Consider the following 18091-nt stretch of genomic DNA (forward strand, 5'->3'; position numbering starts at 1 on the left):
TTTTATCTTCACCTCCAGCATTAATTTAATTTAAGCATTGCACGCCTATAGCTAATCGATCGGTACAAGATAGATGTGTGTGTATGAGAATCTAGAGCCGACAAAGCATATATCACCGGTAATATAAATACATTCCGACCTTCTCTTACTCCCTTCTATTTCCGGAGCTCCATTTGTCTGGCTAACACAAACAAATAATCTGGGTTTTTTCTTCTTCTGACAATAACAAATTAATAAGCTGGTATATATGGACAGCATTGCACACGCTTATTATGACAGGAAGATTATAACCACGTGACAGCTTGCTAGGTATATGTTAATTATGCTACTTCCTCCGATCCTAAATTGTTGTCGAAATATTACATGTATCTAGACACTTTTTAAGAATAGATACATTCATATTTTGACAAATTTGAGTCAAGAATTTAGAATCAGAGTGAGTAACTTTGTTAGCTGTTTTTCTAGTGTACGTGTATATATGTCTCCTAGTAATATTTTGGAATGAGATCTCTATTGGAATCAACTTGATTGATCAGGAGCTGTCTGGCTGGCTAGATAGCTAGCAAGCTTGCAAACAAGACAAGCTCATCTCCAGGAAAGAACCTGATGCATATCGTCCATATGGCCCTTTAATTTACTTGGTGGAGAAACCAAACCACAAGAGATATATGCATCCAAACGGTACACTTCACATCCAAAGATATAGTACTAGATAACAAGGCAAGGCATGCAACAAACAACGTACACCCATCTAGATCTCATCCATATATATATGTGCCAATTTACCAAACCCCCACCCTTCTCATGCATCACTAGCACACACACATCCTACTCAACCTAGCTACCTTCCAATTAATTGCCCCCCCCTTTTTTTTTGCTTGCAACCCCTCTCAATTCCCCTTTTTCAACTTTGCCTACTTCACTATCCATCCGTCCAATTGCAACAATCTGCTGTACTGGCTAAGCTAGCTGACGACTTCATCAAAAAGGAAAGGAAAGGAAACGTACATGCATGCACCACCACTCGAAACGACTCCCTCACTCAATTGATGGATTAAAAGGCAATTAACAGTGACACCAACAGTTCAAGTGTTGCTAATCAAGTCTTTGCATTGATCAATAGCTACCATATTACTTACTACTAATTAATATTGAACATAAATACTAAAACGTTTGCAATTGGTTAATTACTTGGAAGTGATCGATCGCTAGCTAGCTTCAGGGTGAATCAATTATTCAACAATTCTTCCATCAATATCTTTTTACAAGTGTACACATCATATACTAATTGAAATTGTGCTTTCTACATGGGCAGTTGGCACTGAATAAGCTAAATTAGGCATAAAAGAAAAAGGTGGATAGTAGTAGGCCACAACACTGCACCCACTCCCTTAATTTCCATCACAGTTCAGACAACCCCCACCACTCACTCACTCTCTCACTCACTGCACACACTCTCACACGCACACGAGCTCCAACTGGCCAAACTTTTTCCTCTACACAAAGTGGAATTAATTCTCATTCCAATATATATATTCCAGCATGCTCCAACATATGTGTGTTTCGCATATACATAAATGTCAATTGATCGCTATAGTTAAACATATCTTACACCAAAGAATTGAAAGAATCAATTGTGTATGTTACAGCTTTCCTTGGTACGTATATTCACGCCAAGGAACAAATTTGTAAGTAATTTAAGTAATTGTGTATAGAAGAAGAAGAAGGAAGAAGAAAACAGATCAATCAGTGTTAATTAAGAAAAGAATTCAGGACTTCACGAGGCCAGCCATGCCATGCCATGCCAGCCAGCTGAGCTGCGCAACGCATGCCAATCAATTAATCAATAATGGCAGTCCACGAGAGCTGGCCGCCGTGAGCATGAGGCGTTTCTTGCCGCTGTCGAACGGGCCGAGCCCGAGCACCACCGGCGCCGGTGCCGGGAGCGCTGACATGGCGGCGGAGGAGTCCTCGTCGGACGCCGGCGCCGGCAGGTTCAGGTCGAGCTCTACCAGGTTGATGCCGCCGCCCATGCCCTCTTTCTTGCTCGTGGGCGCCGACGCCGGCGCGGTGATCGCGGTCACCGCGCGCTCCGGCGCGGGGGCCGGCGCGTGGTGCAGCGGGCGGTGGCGCCGCATGTGGCCGCCCAGCGCCTGCCCCGACGCGAACTCGGCGCCGCATATCGAGCACTCGTGCACCCTCGTCGTCGTCAGCCTGTTGCTATTGACGCTGTTGTTGATGCCGATCATGGCGCCGCCGCCGCCGTTGTTGCTGAGGCTCAGCACGGTGGTGACGTCCGGGCCCTGATCAGGAGGCGTTGTAGCCGGCGTCATCATGGTAGGCGGTGGCGGCGACGCTGTCTTCATCAACGTCGATGGCAGCGGCGGCTTGGTGGCGACGACGCTGACGATGTTTGCGGTGTTGATGTTGTCTTCTTCGGCTCCGGCGGCGGAAGCGAGGCGGGGCTTCTTGTGGCTGGCGCGGTGGCCGCCGAGGGCCTGGAAGGTGGGGAAGCACTTGTTGCACGTCTTGCACTCGTACACGTAGAAGCCGGCCCTCACGCCGTCCGCCGTCGTCGCCGCCTCCGTGTACTTGCGGCTCGTGTACCTCTCCGCCTTCGTCCCCGGCGCCGGCACCGCCGACGCGGCCGCCGGAGCCGGAGGAGACGACTGATCCTGCGCCGCCTGCGCCGCTTGCGGCCTGACGTGATCGGGCGCGGCGCTCTGGGCGAGCAGGATGAGGCAGTGGGCCATGTCCTCCTCCTCCGTCGTGGTGCTCTCGGAGGACGACGCCGACGAGCACGCCACCGCCGCCGCCGCCGCCGGCTGCTGGTGGCGCGGCCTCTTGGTGCGCTTCCGCTTCACCACGGCGGCGGCGGCGCCATGCTTGCCCTGATCATCTTCTTCCTCCCGGAAGAGCACGAGCTCCATGGACGACGACGAGGCTTGCAATTGCATGTCCTCCGAAGAAGCAAGAAAAGGCGTGGGGAGAAAGAGAAAGAAGAGAGAGTGGCCTGCAGGAAGGCTGGCTCTGTGGCTTTTATGGCGAGAGGCCGGAAAGAGAGACAGAGAGACAAGTGGAGCTAAGCTAGAGAGAGAGGGAGAGAGGCGTTATGCTTTCTTTGCACATATAAACAAGGAGATGGAACGATCCTGCAGCCACTACTCTAATCAATGGAAGTTTCTTTCCTTTTGGCCTATAATTAATGGACAAGCAGGTCTTAGCTAGCTACACAGCTTCTCTCTTTCTCTCTAGAGGAAGGAGATCATGACAGAGAGGAGAGCTAGCTGTCTGGAAGAAAAAAACCTAGCTAGCCGGCTTTCGATGTTTAATCTGGATGTGTGTTCTCTCTTCTCTCAACTCTTCTTATATATAACCTTCTCTTGTTTAGAGAAGAGAGAGAGGGAGGTTTTTGGTGGTTAATTGTGAGTGCTATTGTTGGAGAGGTGAAGAGTAATAGTAGAAGAAGGAACGGTTAATTGGTGGCCAAAGGAGCTGAGTGGAAATAGGGATATAAAGGGTGTGTTCAAGCTGGCTAATGCCTGCCTGCCCATCCCCTCTCTCTCTCTCTCCCCCTCCTTAATCACTTGTGGACAATTGATGGCCATGCATGGCTACCTGCCTAATTTTTTTCATGTGCAAAACATGTGCAATCTAGCTAGCTTGCGTACTGTTGAGAATTAATAGCCAGCCCTTAATTTAGGCGCCCCTCCTTTTTCTTCAAACGCTTAATTAGTCACTACTCCTGATTAAAGTGTAAGTGTTGAGGGTTCATGTTGTGATGATGCAAAACCATAGCTTATAGGTGAATATATATATATATATATATATATATATATATATATATATATATATATATATATATATGCATGATTTGGGAGTAGATTTAATTGGTTGCCACTGTATGTGGACAGAGAGAGAAAGGGATCCAAATAGGAGTGGTGAGTGAGTACTTGCATTAGGTATAGTAGTAGCAATATGGCAACAAGCCAAGAAAGAAGGGATGGAAGCAAGCTCAATATTCCTTGTGCATGTGTGATTCCTGGGGTGATGCTGTTGCACTGCAAGCCTGGACCAAACGTCACAAGCTGAAATTCATTCTCCACTTTTCCTCCACTACACTTTTGAGTAATTAAATATTTGTATATGGCTATTCATTTTAATTTTACATGTTTGATGATTTCTTGTTAATTTCCCTGGTTTATATATAGGCAGTTGTCTTTAGCAATTCCACTGATCATGAACCTACAGCTAGGTTGCTTGGCAGTTGGCAACTAAAATTAGGAGGTTAGTGAGGTAGTGGTGGTGCAGCTGCAAATGCATGTCCCTAGCTAGTGTCCAGTGGCCACACAACAAAAAAATAAATACCTGCAATTATTTGTTCGTCTAAAGTATTTGTATCCCCACTCCAAAATGTTTGTTTCTGATCTGTCCATCCATCACCTACCCTTTAAATTGCGCTGCTGAATAGTCACAATTATTTGCTTAATTTGTAAGGTAAACCAGAAATAAAATCTATTTTTCTGATATCCAAATGGTACGACTATGTTGTGATTAGTTACTGGTTACTAATTCTGTACTTTGGGTTCTTAATTCTTAAATTGATTGCACGAACAGATTTGGGGTTGGTGTACACTGGCAGTTGCTGTGGCTAGCTACACTATCTCAATCAAATTGATCACTATTCATGTACGAATACATATACTTGACGGTACTCGTCAACAAAATTAAAATATAGTGACGTGGTTCAATCTGTTGCACATGCCGAATTTTATAATATGATCAAAAAGCACTGGAATTAGCTTTGCGTATATCCAAGTTTTTCTTGTTCTTCTCATAAGTTGAAGAAGCAATCGATGTGTGCTGTGTGAGCAATAAGTCAACGGTTGAGAGACGGATAATATGGTTGAGTGATTAAATTAATTAATTAATTAATTGCGATTCTTGACGTGATCATGGATTGTTGTTTGTTGTGTGGGGCAACAAGAAACCCCCTTAAAAAATTGTACTGATCCCTATTGGTTGGCTGATGCTGTTATGTGGTGGGGGCAAGCAAGGCATCAGTTGGGCTTAGTTGGAAGCTGGCTTAATTCCTTTCTCTCTCCAACAACACACCTCTCTTTCTCTCTCCTCTCTAAGATCTCTCAACACACACATGTGTATGCATGTAGACAGTACTGGTCACTCACTTGCATTGCAATCCAGAGTGAGAGAGCAGTAGTGGGTGCCTTTCTTTTCTTTCTTCCTTTGCCATACTTAGTTAAGCAGTGCAGAAAAAGATGGGTGCCCTTGAGCTTGCCATGATCCTGCCTATGATTGGCAATTAGCCAAGTTGTCCCTCATGTGGACAACCCTAGCTTTAAGGATCTATCATTAGTTGGTGCATGCACTGCAAGCTAGACAAGTTAAGCAGCCCCATCAGTGTGATCACTCAAAACATTTAGAATATATTAATTCCTCAGTACCAGGCCATGTACTGTACATGCCAAGCCACTACTATCTCTCAAAGTCAATTGAATAAATTATAGTCGACTGGTGCAGATGTGAGGGCTGATCAACTTAACTACCAAGTTCAGATGGTGTGGCACTCCAGCAGTCCAGTTACGTGAAATTAATTTATCCAGGATTTTAATCAAATGAGTGAGAGAGAGAGAGAGAGAGAGTATTTAATTGGTTGATTAACATGTCATGAACATTAAGCTGTGTGAAGATATGCGTTGGGCGGTGAGGCAGTGGATGTTGGGCTCCTGTAACCATCCAGGACGATGTGGACACGTACCTGTGAGAGAAGGGAACAGAAACTGCATGAAATCTGCCAGTAGAGAGAAGAAATAGAATATATAAAAATAGTGGCTGGGAATATGAGAGGAGAGACGGAGAAACATGTGGTGCTGTTCATGGACACCCACCATGCACACACACCAGCAGTAGAGGATTGAGCTTGCCTGGGAATGGATGACGAGTGAAGTAGTAGTGGGACACTCGACAGTAAGCTAGCTAGCTAGCATTACTGGCAGGAGGCCGGAGATCACTAATCACCATAGATTAGTTAGTGGCTGCTGGCTGGGCCACCACTCCTCATGTCTACTCGTGCTACTGGACTATACCATCAGAGAGAAAGATCCAGATATACAAATACACAAGAGATAGAATAGCATGACAAGATGATCTCAGAAAAGATTATATATTTTCTTCAGTAATCAGGACGGGATTAAACAAAGCAGCAACACCTGTTGGAAGTAGCTGGGAGACTTGACAAGTTGGAAGAAGTTGGGGATAAAAAAGAATCATGCATGGATCAAGCCTTTGGTGAGAGGTTATACCTTGCTGGTCGATGGAGCTTCATTATTGGTCCAGGTTTTTAGATTAGTGGCGTGGAGTGAAGGGAGAGTCAATGAATGCTCCAGGGGTAGAGATGTTTGCTGCCTGCCTGCCAGTCACCTTAGGAGTGCGGCAAGTGTTGTTGTTGGCTTTGCTCATGGGCAACCACTCCTTCGTTCCATTCCATTCCATCCATCGCAGCACAGCACACTGATTGGTGGGCAACCTTTGTTATTCCAGCACCACCATGCCATGCCATGCCATGCCATGCATGTGGACAGAATCATCTCTTGTTCCCTTCTCAAGCCATGCATCGATCCTCTTCTCCCTTCATGGTTGGAGTGCCTCAACACAACATGACGCATATTCTAATGCTTTGTGACTGCTTCAAGGAACATCTCAGTGGGTGGCACAAACTTGCTTCTTTCAAATGCTTCTCCAGCGGTATACTGGTATTTGTTAACTCAGTTAACTAAGGTCGTTTCTTCCGACGAGATAAGAAAGGGACATAAGATAACCCCAGTTCCAGGAATCTTTGTGTCTTCATGCCCAAAATGTACTTGACCATCTACTAACCAATCAGCAGTGGACGAATGTTAACAACAAGCATCGACCCTCCTGTATGACTGTAGGAAGAGAGATTATGAGCAACAGAACAACAGTACAATTAAGCGAATAAGCGATGCCTACAAGAGAAATAAATAAAACAGACATCGCCTATGCTTTAGTAATCCCAAATTAATTGGTATATAAAAGATCTTGTAAGCTCTCGTCAATATAAATAGTAATTGACTGCTAATTATGCTCTTAAATAAAAGCCATACGTTTCGATTGTTCACAACCAGTACCTCTGCCTGCTCTGTACTCAGTGCCACTCTAGTCTTATCCAACAACACAGGAAAACAGATTCCACAGAAAGAAGCTAGATCTCTCTCCCTCATACGTGGGCCCCTGATTATGACTTGAAATGAATGCCAAATAATATCCGAGATAACTAGGTGTAGATGATAACAATCCTTGGCCTTTCTTTTTCTTTCTTCCTTTCCTCTTTTTGGAAAAGTTGGTCTGGGATTTGGTTAAACCGACCACACAATATGTTTACCTTTTTGGATGTTGATGTCGGCTAGAACACTGCCCTGATCCCAAAACCACGTTGATATTATATTCTCCAAGATTCACCTAGTGAAAAATTAGGATTAAATCCAGAATTTCACAAGGTTGCATGCCAAAGTAGCAAGACTATAATTAGTTTGGAGTCCGGCCAAAATACAGTACTTGTCAGGCAAGTTGGCTATTCACCCACTCCCTTTGCTATAGCTCACCGAACGGTGAGGACATCGTCCCATAGCCTACTTTCAGCTCCAACCTAAATGATGCTTCCAAAATTAGCAATTCTGGTAGCTGCCTAGTCCTCTTTACGCACGCTTATCATATGCAGCTCATATTACAAATATGCCACTGAGACTGAGTACAACACACTAATTACTTAACTCGTTCATTGCAAATTAGAGAGACTGAATCTGGCATAACGTCAACAAAGGGTCGTTTTCAAGGTACACATTATCTACCAGTAATCTACCGTGTTAGATAAAAAAATACTGCCTCATGCAGCCTCCTTTCAGCATTATCCACTCATAGCTCTTCGACGTACATACGGAAAATTATAACCAGACCTTGACGTCGCAAGACAAGCATATTTCCTCACTATTTGGTGGCCACAAAACACACACGGTTTCAGATGACCACACACAATCAGCCATGGTGAGTATCTAGCTAGTGTCACTACACAGGCACAGTGAAGTGGCTCTCTCGCTCCCCTCACTCTCTCCCTTGCCACTGGGGAGCTGATAAGTGGTAGATTTAGTAGCAAGCGGTACTCCTACTCCTGCTAGTGGCAGGTATAGCACAGCAGGAGCAGTAGTAACAGTTAAGTAGTGAGTAGGTAGGGAAGGGACAGCAACAGGCAGCAGAGCAAACCAAGCAGCTACTAGCTGTGAAGAGGAGTGTGTATGTGCAATTAAGTAAGCTAGCATGCAGCTTGTGGATCCAAGGAAAGGGAGCTAGCTTTTCAGGAGAGGTTGGGATCGAGTAGTCCTGTGAGTGGCACCGTGCTCGGTGTGACACCAGAGCGTTTCCAGAGCGCGACACTGCAACCAATCAATCCCCTACACTCACTCTCAAGCAAACTTTTAGGAGCAGCTACTCCACGTCTCTACTTGCATTGGTCCCTTGTGTGTGTGTGTGCTGTGCAGTGTAGCACGTACTGATCTACACAGGATATGTATGTGCTTCTTGTGCACTCCAAAGGCCATCGCTAGCTTCACCTCACTTGTGGCCTCATCTCATACCAGCCCCGTGACCAGCAGCACCACCCCTTTTATGAACAGCCTTATTCTACTTAACTGACACCTGTACCGTATGTATGTACATAAATCATGTCGAAAAAAGGACAAAGAAAGCTGTAACACTCATGGGCAAAGAGCCTACTGAAATTTCACCTGGACTCGTAGCCCCTCGCTCACTATCAGCCATTGCTCATCTGCAAGAATGGATAAGTCTGGTCAGATTATTAGTGTGCAGTAGAGATTGTGCTGTTTTAGCTGCTTGCTGCACTATCAACTTTAGATATTATGCCCTCAGCCTTGAGCGGATGCCAGGTGTTGTGATGATTTGAGTTGAGCGGTGCTGCGCTCCTCGTTAATCTGTGGTTCCTCTCTCAAACACACCTTTGGCTCGATGACTTCTCAGCATGAAAAATTTCATATACTCGTATGTGATATGTCAGGCCTCTCTCACCTTGGTTTGATGGCTTGTCAGCATGAAATTTCATATACTCTCATCTTGACAACACACTGAAAGGAGATTTTTAGTATTTATTGTTTATGGGCATATCTCTTCTCTGTGCGACAAATTTCATATGCTCCTATGTGATGTCACATAATGTCTAGGGTGCTTTCAATGTCCATCTGTCCAAATTCTAGGTGGAAAGAAGGGGGTTATCACTAGCATCGATTAATCAACATCCTTCCTTTCCCTTCCCCACATTTTCCCAGATAAGAATCATGAGTCTAATCACTCTAGTCTTACACGTTAGAACAAGAGTCAAAATTAAGAGGCAAGGGTCTTGTTAAAAAAAAGAGAGGCAAGGGTCTTATTCTGAAGAAGAAGAAGAAAGTGGTATGGCCAGTCGAAATTCAGTTATCTATGGCATCTCTGTGGGAGCAGCAAACTGTAGTGTAACACCAAGCCAACTGAACTCCATTAGTCCATTTTTACCTGGCATGTGTGGTGTACAATCAATAGGTTGGTTTTGCACAAATGTCAAATATGTTCTGATCATTAATTTTAGCATTTCATGCATTATCATATCTGACACAAAAAAAGGGGTAGTGCACATGCTTAGTACGTCAATCAATATTTTTTCTTTGTTAGTTGACAGTAACAGTGTGTTAGTGTGAGGACATTGTTAATGCTATGAGCTTGACACCATCAGGCGAAAAATAAACTATTTCTGTTGCTAAAAATATACACAGATTCATGTTTTGGTAGCATGCAAAGGCACTAACGCATTCAAATACTACTTAACATCACACTGATAGGCTGATAGCAAAGGATCACTTTTCACTGTCTAACAACGTTTGCTCCTAGCTGCATCATGTAATAAAGTTCTCTCAATGAACAGGGTGGAAGCAAATTTAACATCGAAAGGATGTAGTTGGTGTGCAGTCATATAAATGTGAAAAGAATACATTAAGGACCTTGTTTCAGATGCAATACATGTAGCAGTCCCTCTGTCCCTATAGCCATTAAACATAACCCTGCATTTTTCATGATGGCTCGCACATCAGAAAAAATTAAATGAACCAACCTGAAATGCTGGGAACCCATCAGCAAAATAGCATTTTGCATGATGGGAACCTGCAAAGGAGAATGTGACATTAAATTTCTGCAAGCTATATTCTTACATATTTCAGACATGTTCAAACTGATTCTTCATGACATGAGAAATGATCCCTGCAGCTCTGCAAGTGCAGGTTGCTAATCCACCAAGCTACAAATATTACTATGGATGGATTAATAAGCTAATAACTGTATACTTCTGGTTGAACAACTAAAAATGAGTTAGTGATGTCTATGTTCTTTCAAAGTAACTAATGTACCTAAAGATCTTGATTTATAATCAGACCTGCATAGGGGGGGAGGTGGCCTGTAGAACAAGGAGAGAGAAGGGGAAGGAGTATGAGGCCAAGAAGAAGGCTCTCTTTCGTACATGCAATAGTCACTGCTGTAGCTGCGTCCCAATGCCGCGACTCTCTGTACTGCTGTAGCCACCGTGTCCAGTAGCAAGAAATGAGGACTAGCACTGGGAGATTCGCACACAGACGTCGGATGCTGAAGACTATAGGTAAGAAAAGCACAACAAAAAGAATAACTACCAGAGAAATCTGAGGTGAGAAGCATTGGAGGACAGATCGGGCAGTTCAAGTTTTTCTGATAAGATATCCACGTGGGAGGCATGGGAGAGCAGGAGCAGCATCGGCATGGCCTCCCTTCAGGATCCAGTGGCTGCAAGCTGGTGCTGGGTTCGCGTCCACCACCGTACGTACAGGCCGAGCCAAGCACACACGCGCGTGAAGCAGCCTTCACGTACCTTCCTTGCCGGCGAGCACCATCTACAGCTATGGTGTCATCTCCTGTTTGCGTTGGAGAGTGAATATTGCCATCGTCCATGCGAGCATCACTCCTCTTCTTGTCTTCTTCATTCATTTGTGTTGGACAACTTCAGCTTTCTGGAACCACAGTTTTTTTTCTTCTTATTTTTGCTTTTCCCATGTAAATGTCTTTTCTGTTTTTATTTTTAATTGAGATTAGTACTTCAAATATTAAAATCGTTTTTCCAATTTTTTTTGTTCTCCTTTTCCTCTCGCTATTAATTGTACTCCCTCCGATCCATAATAAGTGTCGCTGATTTAGTAGAAATTCATACTAAATCAGCGACACTTATTATGGATCGGAGGGAGTAAGTAATGGTTTGAGGCATGTGCAATTTCATGACCAGATCACCAAACTAACTGGCACTGAACAAAAGAAACATGTCAGTAATTTGATTGGGTGTGAAACATAATATGCTCCCTTCAATTTATATGTGTTCTTAGCATTTTTTTTAGTGCAATTGCACTAAAACCACGACAAGTATTTTGGAACGGAGGGAGTACAATATATACTGACATTTCTTTTCATCTTAGCTCTAGTATATATAAAAAAATTGTGCATGTACTTCAGCCAGACCGCTGCTTTTGCATGAATTTAATCTCATTTTGCTGTATGTACACAAGTTCTCATTCCTCAGAAGCAAAACAAATAATCAAGTCAGAAATAGGCAGCTAGTTTCTCCAATAACTGTACCTTACAAGTTAATGCAACGAACATCATGTGTATACAATACACACTTATATACGGACTACAGACACCTGCCACACCCTATGCTACACCAAACATAGCACGCAAGCATGAACTGGTAAAAGGTGTATTTTCAGCAAAAGAAGGAAGATCGTACCTCCAAGCAGAAGGTTGAAACGCTTAAGACGTTGTCAGGACTAAAGATGCTAATCCAAAAGAAACTTTGCAGCAACATCCTGAAGTCACTAAAACACAAAACTGTCAGAAACAAAATAAAAACATATCTACCAGTAACTTTGAAAATTCTAAGTCCTCCTACATCGTGCAAACAATCCATGGACAGAAGAGGCAGGAGATCGGACTAAAATAATAACCTTAAATCTGTTTAGCCACAGGAACAACAAGCAGAAGCAAAAGCAAGCAGAGCACCTAGTTATTATTTTACGGAGAAAAAACACAAGCAAATCGTAACTAAACATTCAAGCTACACGATCTTCTAGGCATGCTAACCAAAAGATGGATGCAACATATGAGTTTCTTGATGCACAAATGGACATTTGTAACACATGGATCTTTCTTATGCACAAATGCACACTACCCTTTTTTTTGTTCCTAGCCAGCTAGGTTGAAATCATGAAGCATGTACATGAATAATCATATATTTGTTTACCCACAGGAATAACAACCACAAAGGAGTCTAACTATTAGCATATGTTGCACGCAGTAACAGAACACAAGGAAACATGAGTGGTAGCCAAGAATTTCACAAACTCACATCTGCTCCTCACAAATGAAGAGAAGGGCTAGAGTGATATACTGGCAATAATGTGTACAGAATTCACATGAGCAGGGTGCAGCTCCTTGCGACTCCTCTGTTCCAGAAATTGGCAGCCTGAAAAGCAAGCAGTGAAGGGAAAAATGGAATGATCAATCACATTCTACCAAGGAATATTTAACAAACAGCAAGACGAATAAAAGGAAACAAAATGGCAACATCACATAACTTTGGAATGTGTGGGAATTCTTTCAAATAATTCATGATCTTCCAAACATTTGAAGGGCCATCCTGCAAAAGTAAATTCTGTGAGAAAAGCAGCATTACACTTGACTACTGAAGCAGCAACATTATATAGAGCATGTAAGGAACCTGTCAGCTACTTATAGAACGAAAACACCATCACAACAACATTACCATTGAACTGCTTAAATGAAACTCAAGCAAACTGCAGCGAACAAGACACTTACAGATGACTCAGGGATTATCTAGGCAAGCAGCTTCTCATACCGCTTGATAGGGTGTTGCTAAGGGGGATAAGATGCTGCGATAATAAGAATCCTGACTGCAGTTGTATCGGCAAACTAAGAACCATCTCCATCAGACCATCTATGCTCGGTATATAAGAAATCAACACTTCACATTCCTAAACTTTATAAAGGTTCTTAAGTAAACGCCGAGCTTCCCAACTCATCCCTGGTTTTGAAAATGCTCTGGATATAGAACTAAGAGTGCCTTTCGATGGACTAAATCCTTTTTCCTTCATATCTTTGAGAAATTTTCTCACCTCAGTTCCATTTCTAAGCTTTGACCATCCACTCACAAGAATATCATAAGTGCAGGATGTGGGTAGAACACCCCTGTTTTGCATTTCATTGAACAATTCTTTAGCTTGACTCATCATTCCCACTTTAGAAAAGTCACTTATGAGTGCATTGTACGTGCTTACTTTTGGAAGAAAGCCTTTACCCACCATCTCACAATACAACCTCACTGCTTCAACTTTGTTGCTTTGTTTTCCATATCCTGTAACCAGTATATCGTATGTCAGATTGCTGGGCTCAATGCCCCTTTTCTTCATCTCATTCAGCACCATATCTGATTCTCCGATTCTTCCAGCAGACTCAAGCCCGCCCAAGAGCGTGTTGAATGTAGCTACATTCGGCGAAATACCATGGTAAAGCATCTGATCGTACGTAGAAAATGCATTGTCTAGATGGCCACTCTTGAAATGACCAAGAATTAGAGCATTAAATGTGATGGTGTCTGGGGCAATTCCTCTCCCCGACATTTCTTCCAAGACAACCATAGCTTTTCTTGTCATTCCATTGTAACACAAAACACGCACAAGTGTATTATAGACAGTGATATCAGCACAAAGCCCAGCATTCATCATCCATTCATGAATTTCCAAAATCAAGTCCGATCTCCTGCCTTGGGAGCATGCTTGGAGTACCCTTCGATGAGTCAAAGAGGTTGGAGAGAATCCAGAAGAAGACATCTCATTTAGCAAATACTTTGCTTTCTCCACAGCCCCAGCCTCAAAAAGACCCACAATAAGCGTACTATATGTGATGAGATTAGGCTTTATGGAACTCCTCTTCATCCCATTAAGAAGTTTCAGAGCTTTGGCAGTCTTTCCTTCCCTGGACTGAGCAGCAATCATAGTGTTATATGTCACTTGATCAGGTTTTAAGCCTGTACTTTGCATCTCTTCCAAAAATGATTCTGCTTCCTTAGATTTCCCAAGCATGCAAAGACAGTTGATAAACACATTATAGACAACAGCATCAGGTAACAAGTTTTTCTCCGTCAACTCCTGACCAACCTTAAAAGCAGCTGGCAGGTTGCCTGTTTTAAAAAGCCCATCTATCAAAGTGGTATAGTTTACATGGTCTAGCAACACACCACGTTCATTCATCTCTCTAAACAATGCTTCAGCTTTCTCTATTTTCCCATTCTTCTTCAGGCCATTCACCAGTGAATCAACAATAAATTTATTCACTTCCACACCCTCACACAACATTTCATGGTACACATCAAGAGCTGCCTCTTGCCCCAGGCACTTGAAGGATCCATCGATGACTGTTCCATAGGTCACAACATTTGGATCAATGCCCCTCTCCTTCATCTCCCTCATGTAATCAGTTGCCTTTCCAACCCATCCTCGTTTAACAAGGCCGTTGATGATTGATGAGAATGTAACAACATTTGGACTAATAGATTTCTCCTCCATTTCTGACAACACCTGCTCCGCCCCATCAACATTACCAGCTTTGCAAAGTGCATCGATCAGCACGGTATAAGTGACACCATTGGGAGTATGATTATCCGACAGAGCATGCCGAAACATGTCCTTTGCTTCATCGATCTTCCCTTCCTTGCACAACCAGTCCATCAAAGCTGTATACATGATCAAATCCATGACCACACCTCTGGAGACCACCTCCCCCAACAGACTGAGTGACTCGTTGCCCCTCTGCGCTTTCGCCAATGTGTCAATCAGCATACAATATGTAACATGGTTTGGTGCAGCCCCAATCTTCTCCATCTCCCTGAAAAGTGCATACGCCTCCGAGAACCGTCCATCTTTACAAAGCCCACCTACAAGAGCACTAAGTGTGACCACATCCGGCAGGACACCCTTCCTCACCATTTCCTCATACAGGCTGAATGCGTCATCAACGGCATTCCTCCTACAATACTCCACGATGAACATGGTGTATGTCACCACATTTGGCTCCACCCCATCCCTTTTCATCGTATCGACCATGTCCCGCGCAGCATCAACCTCACCGGCGCGGCAGAGCCCAGCAACCAAGCTATTGTACCCCACGACATCAACTCCGACCCCCTGTGCCTTCATCCTCTCAGCCACTGCGAATGCCGTCTCCATGTCTCCCACCTTACAGTACCCATCAACCAGAGAATTCCATCCCACCACATCCAACCCGCCGATCCCTCCTCCTCTCACCATCACCTCAGCCAATGCCGCCGCTCTGTCCACCCGCCCATCCCTGCAGAGCCCCACGAGCACCGTGTTGACCGTGACGGCGTCGAACGGCACCCCGCGCTTGCACATCTCGGCGAGCAGGGCCTCCGGGGCGAGGCCCCCCTGCTCGGAGAATCCCGACATGACGACGTTGTAGCTGACGGTGTCGACCGACTCGGAGGAGCGGAGGAGGGCCAGCGCGGGGCGGAGCGAGCGGAGGGCGCGGTGCGAGAGGAGGATGGAGTTGAGGGAGAGGGAGTCGCCGGGGACGGGGCGGAAGCGGACGGCGGCGGCGGCGAGGCCCGAGGAGGCGAGCGCCGGGATGAGGCGGCGGAGGAGCGAGGAGGGAAGGGACGCGGAGGGGAGGGTGGAGACGACGTGGGAGATCGCGGAGAGGCGGCCCGCGCGGAGCAACGCGAGCGCGAAGGAGCAGAGGATGGAGGCGTGCAGGGTTTGGGGCGGTGGCGCCATTGGAGAGGGCCAGAGGGGAACGCGCCTGGGACTCTGGAGGGAGTTAGAAGAGGAAGACGAGGCCGAATGGAAGTTTTGTTTTCCCCCTACGAATTGAGCCCATCTGTGCTGTAACTGTAACTGATGGGTTTTGGCCCATGGAGTAAGAAATGCAAAATAAGCAAAATGTTGATTTCTCGGCCCATGCACTCATAGGAATTCGCTTGGACATTAGTTTGATGGCGCCTCTAAAAAAGAAATTAGTTTGATGGCGACGAAAATATATCATATCGTCAAAACATAATGCAACGTGGTCTTGTATCGAAGCGCTCGTCGAGACGAACCCAACCGCAAAAACGGATCTTTGAAGATCCGACCAACGGTCTCAAAAAAATAATGGAAACAACAATGAATACATGCATGCCTTCCCTACCCTGTACGGCAGGACCATTATATTAGTTAGATTAGAATCACGCCCAGTCAGATTCCTCGATCAATGAAATTACTAATGCAGCCGTGTGTGGTTGCATCCATGCTATATATAGGCAGGGAGATGGAGTGTTTAATCTGTGGTTGTGTTGTTGGATGCAGCAGGCAGCGGCGTGAGGAGGAGCTGGATGCCGTTGGCGGGCCGCAGCGAGAGCATGACTCTGGGCCGGTGCCTGTACTCAGGCGCCACGGAAAGCTCAAACCGCCGCAGCACCATGGCGAGCACGACCCTGTACTCCATCCCCGTGAGGTTCCTTCCCACGCACACCCTTCCCCCGAACCCGAACGGCAGGTACCCCATCCTGTCCCCGCACCCGCCTCCCGCCGTCCCGCCGCTCCGGCCGGAACTCGCTCGCGCCGGCGCCCCACAGCGCCTCGTCCCGGTGCATCGCCACCACGTCCACCCACATGTTGGTCCCCCTCGGGATGATCACAGTCTTCTTCTCCGTATCCGGCGACGAAAGAGTTATGTCCGTTGACACGGATTTTAAAGCGAAGCGTTGGCGTTTACGTACGTTGAGGTTGGTGGAGGAGAAGGCGGGGGCGATGACGTGGCGGTGGCGGCCCAGAGGTCGCCCTCGGCCATGACGAGCCCGCGCCCGAACATCGGCATCCGGTCGCGCCGGAACACGTCCGGCTTGCCCCAAAGCTTGCCCAGGGCACCGCCGGCCGCGGACCTCAGGAACGCCGGGTCGGAGACGTACACGAAGGGCTCCGTGCCCAGCCAGTACACGAACACCTTCCCGAAGCTGCCGCGCCAGCGCGCGAAGTACGGGAACACGCCCCCGTGGATGTCGGCGCTGCCGATTGATACGGAAGCAGAGGAGGGGGGCATGGCGGCCATGGTGGCGGCGATCTCCGGCAGGTCGCCGAGCGGGAACGACGGGGCCGGGCCAAGGAAGCCGGCCAGGCGGAGGCGGCGCCGCTTCAGCACCGGCGAGAGCCAACAGTCGTGGAGGAGGAACAACAGAAGCAGGGTGGCGGCGAGCGGGAGCAGCAGGGCTCCGGCCGCCATGGCGCCGTGAGCTGAAGCTACTGCCAGCTGCTCCTCCATTGAGCTGCCACGTACGTACGTGTGCTAGTGCTGGAGACGAGAGAGAGAGAGAGAGAGAGAGAGAGAGAGAGAGAGAGAGAGAGAGAGAGAGAGGTGGCGATGGAATTTAGGGATGCGAAAAATGTTGTTGTGGATGCACGGAGCGACGAGCGAGATGGTTGGCGGGGAGTGCAGGCGTTTATATAGAGGCCGGAGCGGAGGGCCGGAGGCATCAGCTAGCCATATATGGGAGTTGGAGCGGTGGTTTGACTGGGCCAGCTAGCTAGCCAAGGCGGGCAAGGCGGGGGAATGAGGAGTGGTCGGTATTCAAAATTTTGCTCAAAATTTGAGATTTGAACTAGAAGCCGGACTTTCGCGGGATCCCGTTTGCACCCTTACGTCATCGTCGCCTCCTTGCGACCTGCAATATTTTCAGACTGCGACTATATATATGCTCCATCGACATAGAGATCGACAAACTTTTTTTCTGCTACTTTAATTACAACACGACTTCTTATTCTTAGTACATATAGTGGGCCGGTGTGTGTGGAAAGTGGAAACGACAACGTTTCAATTCCACCGGATCCTTTACAAAACAACTCTCATGTTTTAAAGGATACTCGATCACAGC

General features: G+C 46.0%; 2 protein-coding genes and 1 pseudogene across 35 annotated transcripts; all 3 read right to left on the minus strand.

The window, feature by feature from the left end:
* Nucleotides 1-1497: 1497 nt before the first annotated feature.
* LOC100827394 (zinc finger protein ZAT5) lies at nt 1498-3728 on the minus strand. The gene has a single exon (XM_010237692.3). It carries the CDS (start codon nt 2955-2957, stop codon nt 1836-1838), a length of 1122 nt encoding a protein of 373 aa, XP_010235994.1. The 5' UTR covers nt 2958-3728; the 3' UTR covers nt 1498-1835.
* A 1696-nt stretch (nt 3729-5424) lies between these two features.
* LOC100843166 (pentatricopeptide repeat-containing protein At5g14770, mitochondrial) lies at nt 5425-16011 on the minus strand. Of its 34 annotated transcripts, none has more exons than XM_014901586.2 (10): nt 12967-16011; nt 12726-12787; nt 12497-12613; nt 11879-11966; nt 10287-10372; nt 10080-10139; nt 8820-8860; nt 7424-7500; nt 6324-6947; nt 5425-5779 (listed from the first exon to the last, which is right to left on the minus strand). In XM_014901586.2, exon 1 carries the CDS (start codon nt 15957-15959, stop codon nt 13143-13145), a length of 2817 nt encoding a protein of 938 aa, XP_014757072.1. In that variant the 5' UTR covers nt 15960-16011; the 3' UTR covers nt 5425-5779; nt 6324-6947; nt 7424-7500; nt 8820-8860; nt 10080-10139; nt 10287-10372; nt 11879-11966; nt 12497-12613; nt 12726-12787; nt 12967-13142. The 34 variants fall into 34 exon arrangements, with proteins under 34 accessions (XP_014757072.1, XP_014757065.1, XP_014757066.1 ...); XM_014901579.2 differs by having other exon boundaries at nt 5425-6101; XM_014901580.2 differs by having other exon boundaries at nt 5425-6243.
* A 480-nt stretch (nt 16012-16491) lies between these two features.
* Nucleotides 16492-17442, minus strand: LOC106866424 (annotated as a pseudogene).
* Nucleotides 17443-18091: the final 649 nt, after the last annotated feature.

This window comes from Brachypodium distachyon, chromosome 3 (genome assembly GCF_000005505.3).
Source record: "Brachypodium distachyon strain Bd21 chromosome 3, Brachypodium_distachyon_v3.0, whole genome shotgun sequence".
Lineage (NCBI taxonomy): Eukaryota > Viridiplantae > Streptophyta > Magnoliopsida > Poales > Poaceae > Brachypodium > Brachypodium distachyon.

Excerpts from the sequence above, each read along its gene's own strand:
- LOC100827394 (XM_010237692.3), bottom strand. The coding sequence starts at position 2,957 with ATGCAATTGCAAGCCTCGTCGTCGTCCATGGAGCTCGTGCTCTTCCGG.
- LOC100843166 (XM_024461326.1), bottom strand. The coding sequence starts at position 15,959 with ATGGCGCCACCGCCCCAAACCCTGCACGCCTCCATCCTCTGCTCCTTC.